At 48.8% G+C, this 15,349-nt stretch overlaps 1 protein-coding gene across 1 annotated transcript in view; it reads right to left on the bottom strand.

Annotated features, from left to right (window-relative positions):
• The window catches only part of SNX19 (sorting nexin 19), a 310,682-nt gene that overhangs the window by 118,512 nt on the left and 176,821 nt on the right, over positions 1–15,349 (bottom strand). The window contains exons 6-8 of the mRNA XM_069614129.1: positions 6,714–6,810; positions 5,787–5,976; positions 5,335–5,464 (exon numbers count right to left, since the gene is read on the bottom strand). Coding sequence (XP_069470230.1) covers positions 5,335–5,464; positions 5,787–5,976; positions 6,714–6,810 — 417 coding nt within the window. The remainder of the gene's footprint in view (positions 1–5,334; positions 5,465–5,786; positions 5,977–6,713; positions 6,811–15,349) is intronic.

Here is a 15,349-nt window from a genome sequence, read left to right as displayed (position 1 = left end):
CTGCAGCTTGGATTTGATAGCCAGAAGAAGGATTCTGCCCACCCCACCATCCCCTACCTGCACAAGACCACCGCCACCGAGGTAGCTACGAACACCAGAAACTTTACTTTTATACTGAAGTGGCCATATTGCGATTTGTTTGCCATGTTATGCTTTATGTGGAATACTGGGCACCTCACCCTCATATTTGGTTTTGTTAATCAATGCTACTGGGAAGGACCAGTAACCAGCCCTAACCAGAAATGAATGAATGGACAGTTCTTGAATTTTTCTCAGAGACGCCAATGTATATTTTAGGGTAAGACTGTTCAGACCAAAATTGAGTTACATTTACACACATGCATGGCTCCCAAGAGAACTCCTTTAGTTTGTCCTTGAAACCATAATAAGACTTGTGCGTATCTGGACCCACTACTCTAACCTTATAACATAGGAGGAAAGCCTAAACAGAACCAAGCACTCTGTAAAACAGGGTGGTTAAAAATCAATTACTTTTTGAAAAAAGCTATATTTCATCTTCAGATTTTTTTATTTAAAGCTTTACAGTGGAAAAAATGTATTGCAAACATATTATCAACTGATTTCATTAAAACGGTCTCCAAATCCTTTTCTTGAAAATATTCGCAAATCAGCTCGCTGAGGGGGAACCCTTATTGCTGCAAAGAGCTTTGACTAGGACATGGGTATCCAGCCATCACCCCCTGAAAGTGTCCAGAAAATAAACAACTCTAGGGCAAAGGGTAAACAAGTCAAGAATTATTAGTTTTTGATTAAACGTTTCAGAAAAGTGTTAGTGGTGAACCGGAGGAAATCTCTTCACCACTTGGATTCAGAGGCTGTTGATGGGATAATGTTGCTTAGCTGCAGAAGATTCTTCCCCTCCCGCATAGAAATAATATCTTTCTTTGGAATTTCAGTCATTCCTAATTGAGAAATCATTTTGGATCCTGAAAAGGCAGGAATACTTGAACATTTCTAAATTATGACCCAACTTTAAAAGAAGGTGAAGATAACGGGACTCCAAGCAGAGACTAATATGTTCTATTTTCAACCTTGATGCTAGGTTAAAAACAAAAAAAAAAAATCCATTAAACTATTTAGTTCAAAACAATTTACACAAAAACAAGCCCTATTAAAAATTGTTTAACAAAATTTTAAAAAAATCTATATTCTGTTTTTTTTAATATATGATATGTATGAGAAGCAGTATTGTTAGAGAAGTCCAGAATCCACGATTTGGTTCTATCAGTTAAATAAAACAATATAAATGTCTGCCTGGTGATGTTCCTCTCCGAAGCCAGCATTCCAAGAGACTGCTCCGAATATGAATGATTACCCTGTTGAATTGAAGAAAGTTCACCTCCAAATCACTTCATAAAGAACTGCTTTATTTACCTTTGGTAAATTAAATCAATAGCCAAGCCATCATTCATGTTACTGATGTAGCTGCAAAAATAAGCTGAAACCTTTTCAAAATAAAATCATGGTTTACTGTACTTATTGACTCTTGCATGCCAACTGATCACCTAGTTGCACAGGTTTCTGGAAGTTGTGGCACTAGGGTCCACAGGTTCCTCCCATTTTGCCTTCTTGGGCTTTTCTTACATACCTTTTCTGCACCCCTGTGCTCGATCTGCCCCTCCCCTGCCCGCTTCCTTGTGAGTCAGTTTTCCTCCCCATAGCCCTCCCCCGTTGCCCCCATTGGCCGCCGACCTCGCTACTGCGAGAGTGCTCCATCCTGCAGGCACCCCCTGCCTTCCATTTTCCTCTAGAATGCAAGTATGTGAGGGCCCTTTCCTGGTGCACTCTCTTCCCCGCTTTCCTCCCATTTTGCCTTCTTATGCATTTCATTCATAATTTTTCTGCGCCTGTGGGCTCAATCTCCCCCTTCCCTGTCTGCTTCCTTGTGGGCCGGTTTTCCTCCCCATAGTCCTCCTCCCTACCCCCATTGACCGACCTCCTCCTCAGTAGGACAGCCCCTTGGTCAGCCCCTCTGTCCATGCAGCCCCTCCAGCAAAAAGCCCTGAGGCAAAGGGCAGCTCCAGAGTGTGTCTGCCGGGGAAGCAGGAATCCCGGTGCCATTAATCAGCAACGACTGACAAGTTAAGTGTGGTGCAGACAGGGGGTGTAGCCATCATTGCATGCCACTAAACGGCCTTGCCTCTCTAATTCCTAATATTTATAGTCTGATGCATGTACCCACTGTGATCCTGCAACAGCACCTCTCATGGACACCACTATGTCAGCTTCCTATCCATGCCTATCCGCCAGAGTCAGCATTTACCTCACTTCTACAAGGCAGCCATCTTGAAATCAGCCTCATTGTGTAAGGTGATCACACTCTGCAGCATGACAATTGTGTTATTTCAGCCACAGTTTGCATTTGAGCGAGTAGTAATGGGATACAAAGGTGTAGATAAACATTGCATCACATCTAGATAGAATTGTGGAGATTAGCTTGCGTCAAATCTAGACAGAAATATAAATGATTAGCTTGTGTCACATCTAGACAAAATTGTAATGATTAGCTTGCATCACATCTAGACAGAACTGTGGAGATTAGCCTGTGTCACATATAGGCAGAACTGTGGAGATTATCTTGTGTCACATCTAGTTAGTGATGCCACTAACCAACCCTAGTAAAAAAAACCTCACCCCGATGCATACACCTCTCAAACTCTTCACTAAACACAACCATACCTCTAAAAGTACACCAACCGCACACACTTCATTGCAACAAAACAAACCACACATAGCATGGCAGCACATGCCAGCAACCAACCGAAAAGCACACCTAAACTCAGCGAACCGCGTTAACCAAATTGACGTTGCCAACAGCACATCACAGCTCTCCTGCACTTTTCCCACTCAATCCTATTAACCCACCCTACGCTCTTTCCTTTCAGATCCGTCAGAGCGCCAGGGGACCACTCTAGTGCCGATAGCACACGGTATAAATATCCTTTAACATCAACATGTATCATTTGCAGTAAAACATGCATCTACAAAAATATTAATTTATAATGAATCCAACATAAGAGTATTTTGATTTAGATGTTTGCATTAAGTGATTTAAATTCTGATTTAAATCACAAATAAAATTAATTTGCTAGTACACACTCGCTCTCAAGCCCCTCTCATTACTATGGCAGGCATCTTCCCTTGGGAAGATCGTTCCTATGATGGACGGGCGCACCATTGTGTATGCCCATATACATAACCAAAGCCCCTTTCTTCTCTGAAAAAAGACTTCTAGCACCTGGAAAACTGAGCCGGCTGTTAATAGGTTAAAGCCCCATGCTACGGAGGAGGTTTGGGCGGTAACGGCCTTAAGCCCTACCTTGACTCAGGCTCGTGGGCCAGTAAAGCCCAAGCCTGTGGTTGACCACAGGGCTGTACGCTCAATTAAGCTACTGGCTCATGTTCCTTTGGGATTATAGCGCTGCATTGGTGAAGCAGCAGCACCTACTCCCTTTACTTCAAAAAAGTAGTCAACAAGGTCTCCTTACATGACAACCTTAAACTTACACAACATTAAATTAACTGCAGTTTAAAAAATAAGTCGAACCCCTTCAGAATGGTAGGATGGTTTAATTTCTACTAACATGTTCTCTGGTGTGGCAGTGGCAAGTGTATGTTAAAATCTTTCAAGAGGGGAATCCCCTCCAAACCATTCCGAGTGATTTTAGCCTGGCTAATTTTGCTTGCTCGGTTGCGGGAATTTAAGAGGTCCCATTAAAAAAATTAAATCCATGAACTGCCACTGCGTAATATTATGCTTTTCATGTTCTTCGATATCTTTGTTGTTTCCTGGCTATCCAATGAAAGAAACCTTAAGATGTTTGCAGTCTGCGAAAGTGAGCCTTTGCCTTCTACTTTCCCACTGAATCATCCAGTCCAGGCCCTTAAAAAGGAATATTACAGAGACATCAAGATCAGATGGTTGCCGAAAAGCTGATACTCAAACTGGAAAACTAACAAAGAAATAAAAGTCAAAGGGTAGTTGCAGGCCATGATCAGTTTGGCAAAGTTGGAGAGGGTAACCTGTCGGGCATGAGGGACGAGCGTGGACTTCGAGGAAATCTGGCAACAAACCTCAACTTGCATGATTAATCTGCAAGGAGTCCTACCTGGAGACCTGAGATTCTAGGTTAATTTGACCACCTACGCTTTACATATATGGATTATGTAACATGGTAACCATGACTTTAATCTTATGGGAAATGGTGCCATGCTGTATTCAAAGGATCTCAAACTGTACTACTGTGTAAAAAACCATCAATATCATTACAAAAGACACAGCAAGGTGCCTTCTGTAGCCAAGACAGCCTACCTGCATTCAGGCACATCTCCTTACATGACATACCTGCAGGCCTTGCACAGGAAGAAAGATCTGTCCCACGTGTGACACGACTAGTTTTCTAAACAAACAGGATCTCAACATAATATCAGCTGTGCATCAATTCCATGCACAATACAGAAGAGTATAATCAGGATGCCTCTGGCTATCCAATCATGAGTAACACACTCCAGCCAACCAATATAGCTCTTTGGGGTGGCAGAAACAAAGTACACATCTTGGTATGATTGCTAACAGTCCTGGGGTTGTTATCTGCCTTTGGTTGTCCGCTTTCTTGGGAGTGTTGGTTGATTGCTGGAGGGAAGCAATTAGCCTAGGTCTGGGAGTAAGAGCACGGCTAACTCTGTGGAGACTACCAGACTTTAAAGTGAGGTGGTTAAATAGTGTCTGCGTGTAGATAGACTTAAGATTGGGGAACGCATGGGGCAGGGAGAGGGCAGGAGGATAGCATTGAATCCTTGATCTCCCTTTGGATTTTCTTATGCATCAATCATATACCCCTTCCCCTTCCCTCCTCCTTCCTTTTCTTGCCCCTTCCCTATTCCCCCACAGATTAATTGCTCTACCTACTGTTTTTATTGGTTCGATTCATGATTGTTTATTGCTTCTACTGTTATGTTCTATGTATTCTGTTGTTATAATGTAAAGTGCTTTGGATGAAAGCGCTATATAAACAAATAAATACAAATAAAATCAATGGTAAATGAGCAGATCGGAGTGATTGGGATTTTACCAAGCTGGTGTCAGGTTGGAATGTGTAAGTCAAGGATGTTCAGATGGGCTATGTTCTTGTTATACATCTATCAGTGCCATCTGCTGGTGTATGGTTCAGAGATCTGTGTTTAACCTCAGTCCCAAGTTTGAATCCCGGCATGCCCACTCAGCCCCCTCATCCTCCTGAGCTTAATAAAATGAGAGTAATTAAGTCGGGTAGACAGGCCACCAACATAAAAGTAGGACAGTGGCTGGGTTACCTCTGGATCAAGGTCCCGAAGAGCAGTTGGATCAGCTTCTGGACATTGTCGGTGCACACCCAGGGCCATCGATCCTTCATCAGCAGTAGCAGCACATCTAAGGCAGCATCCGCTAACACAGTTTCGTGCCCTGTCAGTATGGAAGCAGGCGAAAAGCAAGAGAGTCAGGGAAAAAGGCATCATCTACCAATGCTTCTATTAAAATCACTTTTGTAGAAACACAAATGCACACTCTGGATCGCTGTGCAGTGGCCAGGCTCACTAGAGTTGGCATTTGGTGAACGGCTCCCCAAACGTACTAATCGCAGCCCCTGCTACGCACTCTTACTTGGAGAGAGTGGAGTGTCAATTGTCACCCATGTCAGCATTTGGTTGCACAGGTTCCCCAGTCCCAATGGAGGCAGACACTCGCCTAGCAGAATATTAGGTTGTTCTGCTGTGGACATGCTCACCATGTTCAACATTTGGTTGCACACATCCCCCAAGTTCTTTTGAAGTGCTCCTGGTTGAAAGCCCCTCGCAAGACCCTGTAGGACACATCTCAGCTTCCCTGTCCGCAGCTTCTCGTGGGATGTTCACCATACGCTTCTCCTGTTTCTTTAAGAACAATTCCATGCCAGTCAAGGAAAGTGCCTCTAGCGCCTGTGAAAGAAAGCACATTCTACATCATTAGGAGTCCAATGTTTGACCGTCTAGACCGCCCATAGAGAGGATTCCCATCCACTAAGATTGCAGACGGGGGACCCCACTACTGTAAAGGATCAACGCATGCATGGATGAAATGTATACAGCCACAGAGCTCCACTCCCAGCGCAATACAGAACAATGGAACTAGTTTTGAATAACCTGCGCAGAGAGTCAGCAGCTGCAATCAAAAAAGCTCTTATGTGCTGCTGCACACCGTGCAATTGAAACATATCATTAACAGGCTATGGCATACACTCGGCATACAGCTGAATAGGGTGCATCAGAGCTCGCCTTGGCCACAGAGCGCAAAAGTACAGTACTAGAGAGACTGTCTCCGTCGCAGTGCTCCCATGCAAGAATAGGGCCTATGTCATGAGTCTTATGTGCTCTTGTCTAAACAGTGAAAGAGGCAGGTTCCATTACAATGTAACACAACGTCCATTTTCTGGCTTCATATAACAACTGTTGCGTTGGAGTTCTCAGCTGCTCCGCCTTGGAAGAGATTCTCTCAAAAATAGTGCAGACTCTAGGCAAGTGGCAATTGACAATATGCATAGCTGCCATTCAAGTTCCACATCAGGTCTACATATCCTGCGAGTGCTGAATGCATTAAAAATGCAAGAGTGTGCATTCTTCTGCTCCTCTTCCCTAACGCGACTGTGGAAAGTGCTTAGAGGACGCTCCATACTCACATTGCTTCCCTCTTGAAGGCTGTACAACACCTTCTCCTGCATGTCTGCTGTGCTTAGCACTGGGGCAATTTTACTGGATGGGAAACGGAGTCTGGATCTGAAAAAAAGAATAGAAGAAACGTTCGGTCCTACTTTGCATTACCACCTGATCTGGCACAATCTTAGCACTTGGTTAATAGATAAAGCATTATCACAGGCAGATCCTATTAATGAACTGCTGCGACACAGGTGAGAAACCACATTATGCGGATACTATTTCAGGCAGAGTAGCGGCCACTGTTTTATTGTTGATAGCATGGCTCCAAACAATGACTCTTTTTGTACGCGTTCCTGGGCCACTGTTCTGCCAGCTACTTAGAGCAGCATATTTGGGAAGAAGTGTGTAGATGTTATCTGTAAGGGTGCATAAGGAGGAGGCAATACACAGGTGCCATGGTTGTTGGCATGCACTTTTCAGATAACAATGTTCCCTAACTCCGAGATAGGGTTTTCCTACCTCCACTAAAATACTAAAGATTCAGTCAGGATGTCCATGTAAATCACCGTCCTGTGTTAAATGGAACAAGTTACTTACCTGTAACTGTTATTCTCCAGCATGGGTCTGGCATGGATTCACATGCTCATGAATATTCCCTGTCGTCAGGCTGAGAATCCTCGGTAAAGAAAAAATCAGTATCAGTTTCGTTTCTGATCGGTCTTTCTTAGTAGTAACCAATCACTGATCTCTGGGTCATACTGCCCCCAGCCAATGACTGCCCTCTCCATAAGCCCCGCCTCTGGCAGCCATCCTCAGATTTGGTAGCACGTCAAGTGGCAGTATGACAAGTGAAGAGCCGCAGAGGGGTAGGTGGGAGGGTTTGCATGTGAATCCATGCCAGACCCATGCTGGAGAACAACAGTTACAGGTAAGTAACTTGTTCCTTCTCCAGCATGGGGTCTGGCATGGATTCACATGCTCATGAATAAAAGAATACATAGCAGTATACACATGCACAACCACGGGAGGTGGCAACAGGCTCAACATTAAGCAATACAACAACTCAACATTAAGCATCTTTTACCTCCTCACCAGGCTCACCTTAAGCGAACAGGTTGCGCAGCACTGCCTGGCCGACCCTGGACTCCTCCCTGGAGTCCCGATCGACGCAGTAGAATCTTGTGAAGGTGTGCGTCGACCTCCACGTAGCAGCCCTGCAGATGTCCAGCAGGGGCACACCAGACAGGAACGCCGTGGTAGCAGCGATCGCTCTGGTCGAATGAGCTCTCGGACGGCCGGGCAGCGGTCGGTTTGCCAACCGGTGACAATGCATGATGCAGCCGGAGAGCCATCTGGAAATGGAAGTCTTCGAGAGAGCCTTCCCTTGATTCACAGACCCAAAGTTCACGAACAGTTGTGACGTCTTCCGAAAACTCTTTGTGCGGTCCACGTAGAACTTCAGCGCTCTAGCTACATCCAGCGAGTACAAAGTCCTCTCGGCCGGCGTCAAAGGCGACGGGAAGAAAACTGGTAACACCAAGGGCTCGTTGAGGTGGAAGTCCGACGGCACCTTGGGCATGAAGGAGGGGTGCGTCCTCAGCACTACCCTTGTGTCATGAAAAGTCAAGTATGGAGGCTTGCAAGATAGGGTCTGAATCTCTCCCACTCGTCGTGCAGAGGTGATGGCCACGAGGAACGCTGTCTTCCATGACAGGAACTTCAAAGGCGCCGAATGCATAGGCTCGAATGGGGCTCCTATGAGCCTGGTCAGCACCACATTAAGCTCCCACGCCGGGGCAGGGGCCTTCACCGGCGGGAATGAGCGGAATAGTCCCCTCATGAATTCCTTTACCAGGCGATAAGACCACAAGGACGCCCGTCCCGTAGTCCTGGTGTATTGGGAGATGGCAGCCAGATGTATTTTTATGGAGGCGTGAGCCAGTCCAGCTTTGGCCAGTGACAGTAGGTACGGCAGCACTTGAGGGGCCGTAATCCGCAGAGGGTTAATCTTCTGTGCACGGCACCAGACAGAGAACCTCTTCCACTTATGACCGTAACACTTGAGAGTCGAGGACGCCCTGGCCTTTGCAAGAAACTCTCTGCAATCAGCCGGAATATCGTACCCTCCAAACTCTAGTGCTGCAGGAGCCAGGCCTGCAAGTTCAGCGACTGTGGGTCGTGATGGAGAATGGCGCCTCCTTCTCTGGAGAGAAGATCCGCGTCCGCCGGCAGCTTGACTGGTGGGGACGTTGACAAGTCCAGGAGGTCCGGGAACCAGATCTGCCTCGGCCACGCCGGTGCGACGAGGATCATCCTGCACCTGGACTTCTTGAGCTGGTTGATGAGGCGGAGCGCAACGGCAACGGAGGGAACGCGTATAGAAACAGACCGTCCCAAGGGAACGAGAAAGCATCGCCCATGCTCCCCGGCTGTGGGAACCTGCTGGCGAACCTCTGGCACTTGGAGTTCGTCGCCGTCGCGAATAGGTCGATCTGGGGTTTGCCCCATCATTGGAAGAGTCGATCCACTTGGTCCTGGCGCAGTTCCCACTCGTGGCACGAGCGCAGCTCCCTGCTGAGTGAGTCCGCGATGGTGTTTTTTATTCCTGCCAGGTGGAAGGGAACCAGAAACATCCCCTGGGCGACAGCCCAGTGCCACAGATCCTGGGCCTCCTTGGATAGGGCAGGGGATCTGGTGCCTCCTTGCCTCCGTATATAGAACATCGTGGTGGTGTTGTCAGTGAAGATCCTCACCACTTTGCCCTTGAGGGGCCCGACAACTAGGCCGGGTCAGTCTTGCTTGGAGGCGGCCTTGCCGCCTTGGCCTCCTTGGCGACGGCGGCGGGAACCCCCTTACTTGCCGCGACCTCTGTAGGCCTCCTTAGAAGAGTAGCAGGCCGCCTGGCGGTAAGTGGTGGAGCCACCGCTGGATCCTTTGGAGGCACCCTGTCTGCCTCCGGAGCTCCGAAAGGGCCGCCACTGTTGAAGCACCCCCAGGGCCCGGGCCGTCTCCGAGTCGGTTTTGATGGCCTGTAGGGACTCATCCACCGCCTTACCAAAAAGGTTGTTGCCGTCGAACGGCATGTCCAACACCCTGGTCTGGACGTCCTGGCGAAAGTCTGTCGCCTTGAGCCAGCCTTGTTGTCGGAGGCAAACTCTGTTGCCAATTGGCGAAATCCGGTATCGGCAATGTCTGTTGCCACCGTTATGGCGTGATCCGACGCCACCTCGCCTTCCTGCAGAATTTCTAGGGCCTCCGCCCTTTTGTCATCAGGCAGGAAGTCTAGCAGGGGAGTTATCTTGAACCAGAGCGCCCCGTCGTAGTGGGCCACGATCGATAAGGCATTGGCCGCCTTAATCGTCGTCGACGAGATGACTCGTCGTCCCATAGAGTCCAACTTCTTGCCCTCGCTGTCCGGCGGGGAGGTGGAAGTTGAAGCCGCTGCACCCGCTGCCTTCTTCTTAGCCGCTGCCGAGACGATAGAGTCCGGCGTGGGCTGGGCCCTGAGGCACAAGGGGGCGGCATCAGGGACTCGGTACTTCTTCTCGTACCAGTCCCTCTTGGCTGGTGTCGTGGAAAGGTTCTTGAGGACAGCAAGCCCCTCCTCCCAGATGTCGTCGAGTAAAGGCACCGTGAGGCCTGTCTTCCTCTTGGCCTCCTTTTTCTGTTCTTCAGGGCAGAGCTGCAAGAGTTCGGATGCCCTGGTTATCATGGAGTGGAAAGAGCCAATTTCGTCGGCTGGAGACGCCCCTGGGTGGGTGACGACGGGATGTCTGCTGCGTCATCGCCGCTGTCATCGTCCGTCCCCGTCGCTGTATCCTCTCTAGGGTCCGGCGATGGGGATGAGGGGTCCACTGGTCTCGCATGCACGAAGGGCGGAGCGGGGTGGACTCTCCTCCGCTTGTTCAGAGGGCTTCCCGACGGGCCTGGTTCTGGATCCTCCGTCGGGGTCCATGGTAATCTCGTCCTTATCTCGGTGCATAAGGATTGGATTGCCAACAAAATGGCCGCCGAGCTATCCTGGGGCTCGGGCAATGGCTGCGACGGACGGGATGGCCGTTCCACTGGGCCCTGTTCGTCGTCGTCGTTGCTATCTTCGATCACGTCAGCAGGGACCGCCCCCTGGGATTGAACCTTCTCAAATCTCTCTTTGAGGCCTATAGACCTTTCGTTGAGGCCCTTCTCAGTTTCCACCAGTTCCTCCTCAGAGGCTGATTCCGAGTCTGTAATGGCCACCGCCCCCCCCTCTTTTTCAGCCGGGGGCTTCACGGGGGTCTTAGCGATGGGCTGGAAAGAGGAATCCCTCCGCGGTGGCAGGGATACTCTGGGCCCGGCGGGCGTTTCCACAGGCGTAGTCTCAGCCGGCTTTGCCAGGGTCGCAGCGACCACTTCGGTAGAGGCCTTTGCCGGGTGGATCAAAGCCCTCACCACCTTAGGTGCGTCCTGGGCCTTCGCCTTGGGGGGAGGGTCAGCGCCTCGCTCCCCCTTCGAGATCGACCGGGTCCGCTCCAGCGGCCTACCCGGGTTCTCGGACTTCCTCCTCCCCGAACCAGAGCGCTGGCTCGTGGTCGAACGTGCCGGGGAAGTAGCGCCCTGCTTGGCAAGCAAAGAGCCTGACCTTTCGGCGCTCCCAGTGCCCACGGACTCGCGGTGCTTGGCCTTGTGTTGGGCCCCCGTCGCCGGGGCGCCCTCACAGGACTTAGAATCCCGCTCAGACTTCTTCGCCTTCTCACCTGCTGTGCCCTTCTCCAGCCAGGCGGCGAGGCGGAAACGACGATCTTGTTTGGTCCGTTCCGAAAGGTTTTTGCAGAATGCACAGTCTTTCTCCACGTGCGTCTTGTCCTCATGGAGGCAGTAGAGACATCACAAATGCTCGTCCTCCTTGAAAACGTTCTGTAATCCGCATCCAGGGCAGCACCTGAACAGCTTGGATCCGGGCGTCGAGCTTCCCTTGTCCTGGGCCATGTCCGTTGAGGTAGGTCGCAGATCTTCCAGAATCCTCCAAGAAGTATAAACTCGACTAAAACTTCACCCTTGAGGGGCGTAGAAGAATTCTGACACGGGTCCCCGTTATTGGAAGTAGAAACGGCGGAGCTCGAGGCTCGATTAAACCGAAAAAATTAGAAAATCTCCTGAAAAAACGTGAAAACGCAGTAAAAAACTCAAACACGAGGACTCCCCAACACGTGAGCGTGCGGTAAAAATCTGAGGATGGCTGCCAGAGGGGGGCTTAGGGAGAGGGCAGTCATTGGCTGGGGGCCGTATGACCCAGAGATCAGTGATTGGTTACTACTGAGAAAGACAGATCATAAACGAAACTGATACTGATTTTTTTTCTTTACCGAGGATTCCCAGCCTGACGACGAAATTGAGGTTTAGTCAAGGGGGGGGGGGGGGGGGGGGAGTGTGATGTTCTTGTGGTCGCCATAGTGCTTTCAAATTATTGTGCTTGCTGTCAGTGACATTATGCCGAAGATGTGGGATTTTAGGGGTTGATACATGAAGACGTCCTGTGTTGTGAACTAGAGATTCTTGGAGAACTGGAAGGTTTTTATGGTCTTGGTGATGCCTCGATGCGATGTCTTTTAGTCATTCTAGGTTTCCTAGTGTCGTGCATTGTGTTCATGGTGGACCGTAGAAGCTGGTATGGCATTTTCACAATTTGTGTCTTTGCGTGAAAGTCGAATCATTGCAAAGTGTTGTTTCTGCTGCTTGATGTTTGTAGGTTAAACTTTGTCTGATAAGCATTGATGAGCAAGGTTTTTCAACATTTCCTGTATTTCAGGTGGTCCCGTGGGGTGCAGATGTCCCATTGGTCGGACATTTCAGTGTTGTTTACACCATAATGGAAAAGACAAACTCTTGTCACGCTCACCTGATTCCCACGGAGGCGCAGGTCTGGCTTCGAGTGCTGATGCTTCTTCAATGGTGAAGCGCAGGACTCTGATGATGGACAGGAAGGGCCCCTCTACTCTGGCTTTTCTGGCTCGCAGGAATATTCCCCTGTGCGTGAAAAGGGAGTATTACCTACTGACGGAATAATGCTCAAGCCTCCCACTCCCTTCCAACCCTCCTCGATACCCTTCCACGATTCCCTGTGAAGTCTCACCTTAGGGTTTGGAAGGATGAGTTCTCCATCCTGCTTCTGATGCAGGGGCACGTTGAAACCCAGTTACTTCACTGGATTGAGGTTTGATGGGAGTTCCATATAAGCTTGACTATTCAGGTGAGGCGCTGTAAGAGTTCTGTTGCAAGTTCAAAAGTTCAAGCTTAATAATAATGTTCATTGTCTTATTGCAGCAAGCGCTAATGCTTATGTCTTTTTCCCCATTGGGGCCGGGGTCCGGAATGCCTGGAAGCGGCAGGACCCGAAATGAAATGGGAATGACCCAACAGGTAAGTCTTAGAAGGAAACTGAGCTTTTCCTTTTTCCCTTCCTTCTCTCACCTTGTCTTCTTGTCTTTTCCCTCTAGGCTCTGGGAAGTGGGTGCGGATCCGGATGATCGCTGCTGAAGATGGAGGCGCCCAGAAAAGGTGAGTGAAATGCAGCGCTGCAGCGATCGAAACGAAATGCTTTTAAAATGATGTCTTCCCTTTCAGGATCGTCGGTGTGATGTCCCCGTGATGCAGTTTTAACAGGTAAGGTCTTCTTTCTCTCCAATTCCCTCTTATCTCCTTTTGCAGGCGACCCAGGATGCTGACAGGCGTGGCCGAAGTCCAGATGCAGGAGCTGACACGGTGAGCGTCCAGCTGCGAGGAGCAGAACTACGCGAAGCGTGAGTTGCTGATCGGGCGTGGTTTAAATAGCTTTGGAAGAAGTTCCAGGCATGTACCCTTCCACCGATCAGGTATGTATCCTTCCCCGACCACACCCAGGTGGAAAGTAGTCCCACAGGTAAAGTAGTTCCATTCAGGCCTCAAGAGGGCCTGGATGTAGCAGCATGGTCTGCATCAGGTAAGTGCACATTAAAACACTTGAACACATGTCTAGCTTTATGAGCCTGGCGCCTAAGGCGCCAGGACAGGGGTCCAACATGAGCCTGGCGCCTAAGGCGCCAGGACTGTGTCCAAAGGGCCCCAGCTTGGGCCCGCTGGCACTTCCCTGGGGGGAATGATGCCTGCCTCTGGGGTTGCTGGGTCAGACCTGGCTCCTTGGAGGTAGGCATCATGACAGTACCCCCCCTCAAGGCCCCTCCCAAGGTTGTTACCTCCGGGGGTTTTGGCTTGTTCGGAAATCTCCGGTGGAACCTTTGTATTAATCGAGGTGGGTGAACATGGTTACTAGGCTCCCACAATCTCTCCTGAGGTCCATATCCCTTCCAGTCAACAAGATAGAAGAGTTTTGACTTTAACACCTTGGAGTCTAAAATGTCTGTAACTTCGAATTCTAATTCCCCTTCAATTTGAACTGGGTCTGGAGGCTTGGACAGTCGGGTTCCTGGTTGTACTGGCTTCAAAAGTGATGCATGAAAAAAATGGATGAATACGCATGTTAGACGGTAAATCCAGTTTAAAGGCCACGGGATTGATTATAGCCTCGATGGGATAAGGTCCTATGAATCTGGGATTGAAGGTTTGCAGGCCCTTGAGGGGTAAATGTTTCGTTGCTAGCCATACCCGGTCTCCTACTTGGTAAGGAGGAGTTTTACTTCGGTGCAAATCAGCATTTTCTTTATACTTTTTCTTGGCTTGCTGTAAATGAGTTGCAGCTTCTTTGAAGGCTCGGGTTATTGTGGAACGCAGATGATTTACTGCGGGCATTTCCAGGGTCAGAGGTGGATCTAGGTCAGAGGTCCGAGGATGGTGACCATACAAAGTATAAAAAGGAGTTTGTCCGGTTCCAGAATGCACTGAATTGTTGTATGCATATTCTGCGATCCAAAGGATGTCTTTCCAATTTAACTCGGATTGGTGTAACATGCACCGAAGATATTGCTCGAGAGTCTGATTGGTTCTCTCGGTTTGTCCGTCGGTCTGGGGGTGGTGGCTGGTGGATAACTGCACATCTATTTGTGCTAGTTGACAACCTTTCTTCCAAAAATGGGAGATAAATTGACTTCCACGATCCGAGACTAATATGGAAGGAAAATCATGTATGCAAACTATATTCTCCAGAAATTCCTTGGCCAAGGTGGAAGCTGAAGGCAAACCTTTTAAAGGGATAAAGTGGGCCATTTTGGAGAATAGATCCACAATTACAAGGATAGTGTTGTAACCGCACAAGGAGGCAGGTCAGTTATAAAGTCCATTGACAAGGTGTGCCATGGTGCCGGTGGAATATCCAAGGGTTGAAGTAGGCCGGCTGGCCTTTTCTTTTGACCCTTGTTTTGGGCGCAAATTCCGACAATACAAAAGACTTTATGTCTTTTCTCCAAGAAGGCCACCAGAAGTGGCGTTTGATTTTTTCCTCCGTTTTAGCGATACCAGGGTGTCCTTCCATTAATGATTCATGATGATGGGCAATAACAAGTTCTTGCAATTCTTTACGTGGCAGAAACAACCGCTCCTGGAAGTAGGGTAAATCATCCTTAACGGTGTAATGAGGACCCTTTTGACTCCATTCCAGTAAGGCTGAAGAGTCTAGAAGTTGTTTTACTTGCGTTTGGATGTCCTCAATAGTTTGCAATGAAGTTAGGCCTAAGATTCTTTGTTCAGGTAT

The sequence above is a fragment of the Ambystoma mexicanum genome, chromosome 9 (assembly GCF_040938575.1).
Source record: "Ambystoma mexicanum isolate Mex_15411 chromosome 9, UKY_AmexF1_1, whole genome shotgun sequence".
Classification (NCBI taxonomy): domain Eukaryota; kingdom Metazoa; phylum Chordata; class Amphibia; order Caudata; family Ambystomatidae; genus Ambystoma; species Ambystoma mexicanum.
Note: the sequence above shows the minus strand (reverse complement) of the source record. Positions and strands in the feature narration are given on the sequence as shown.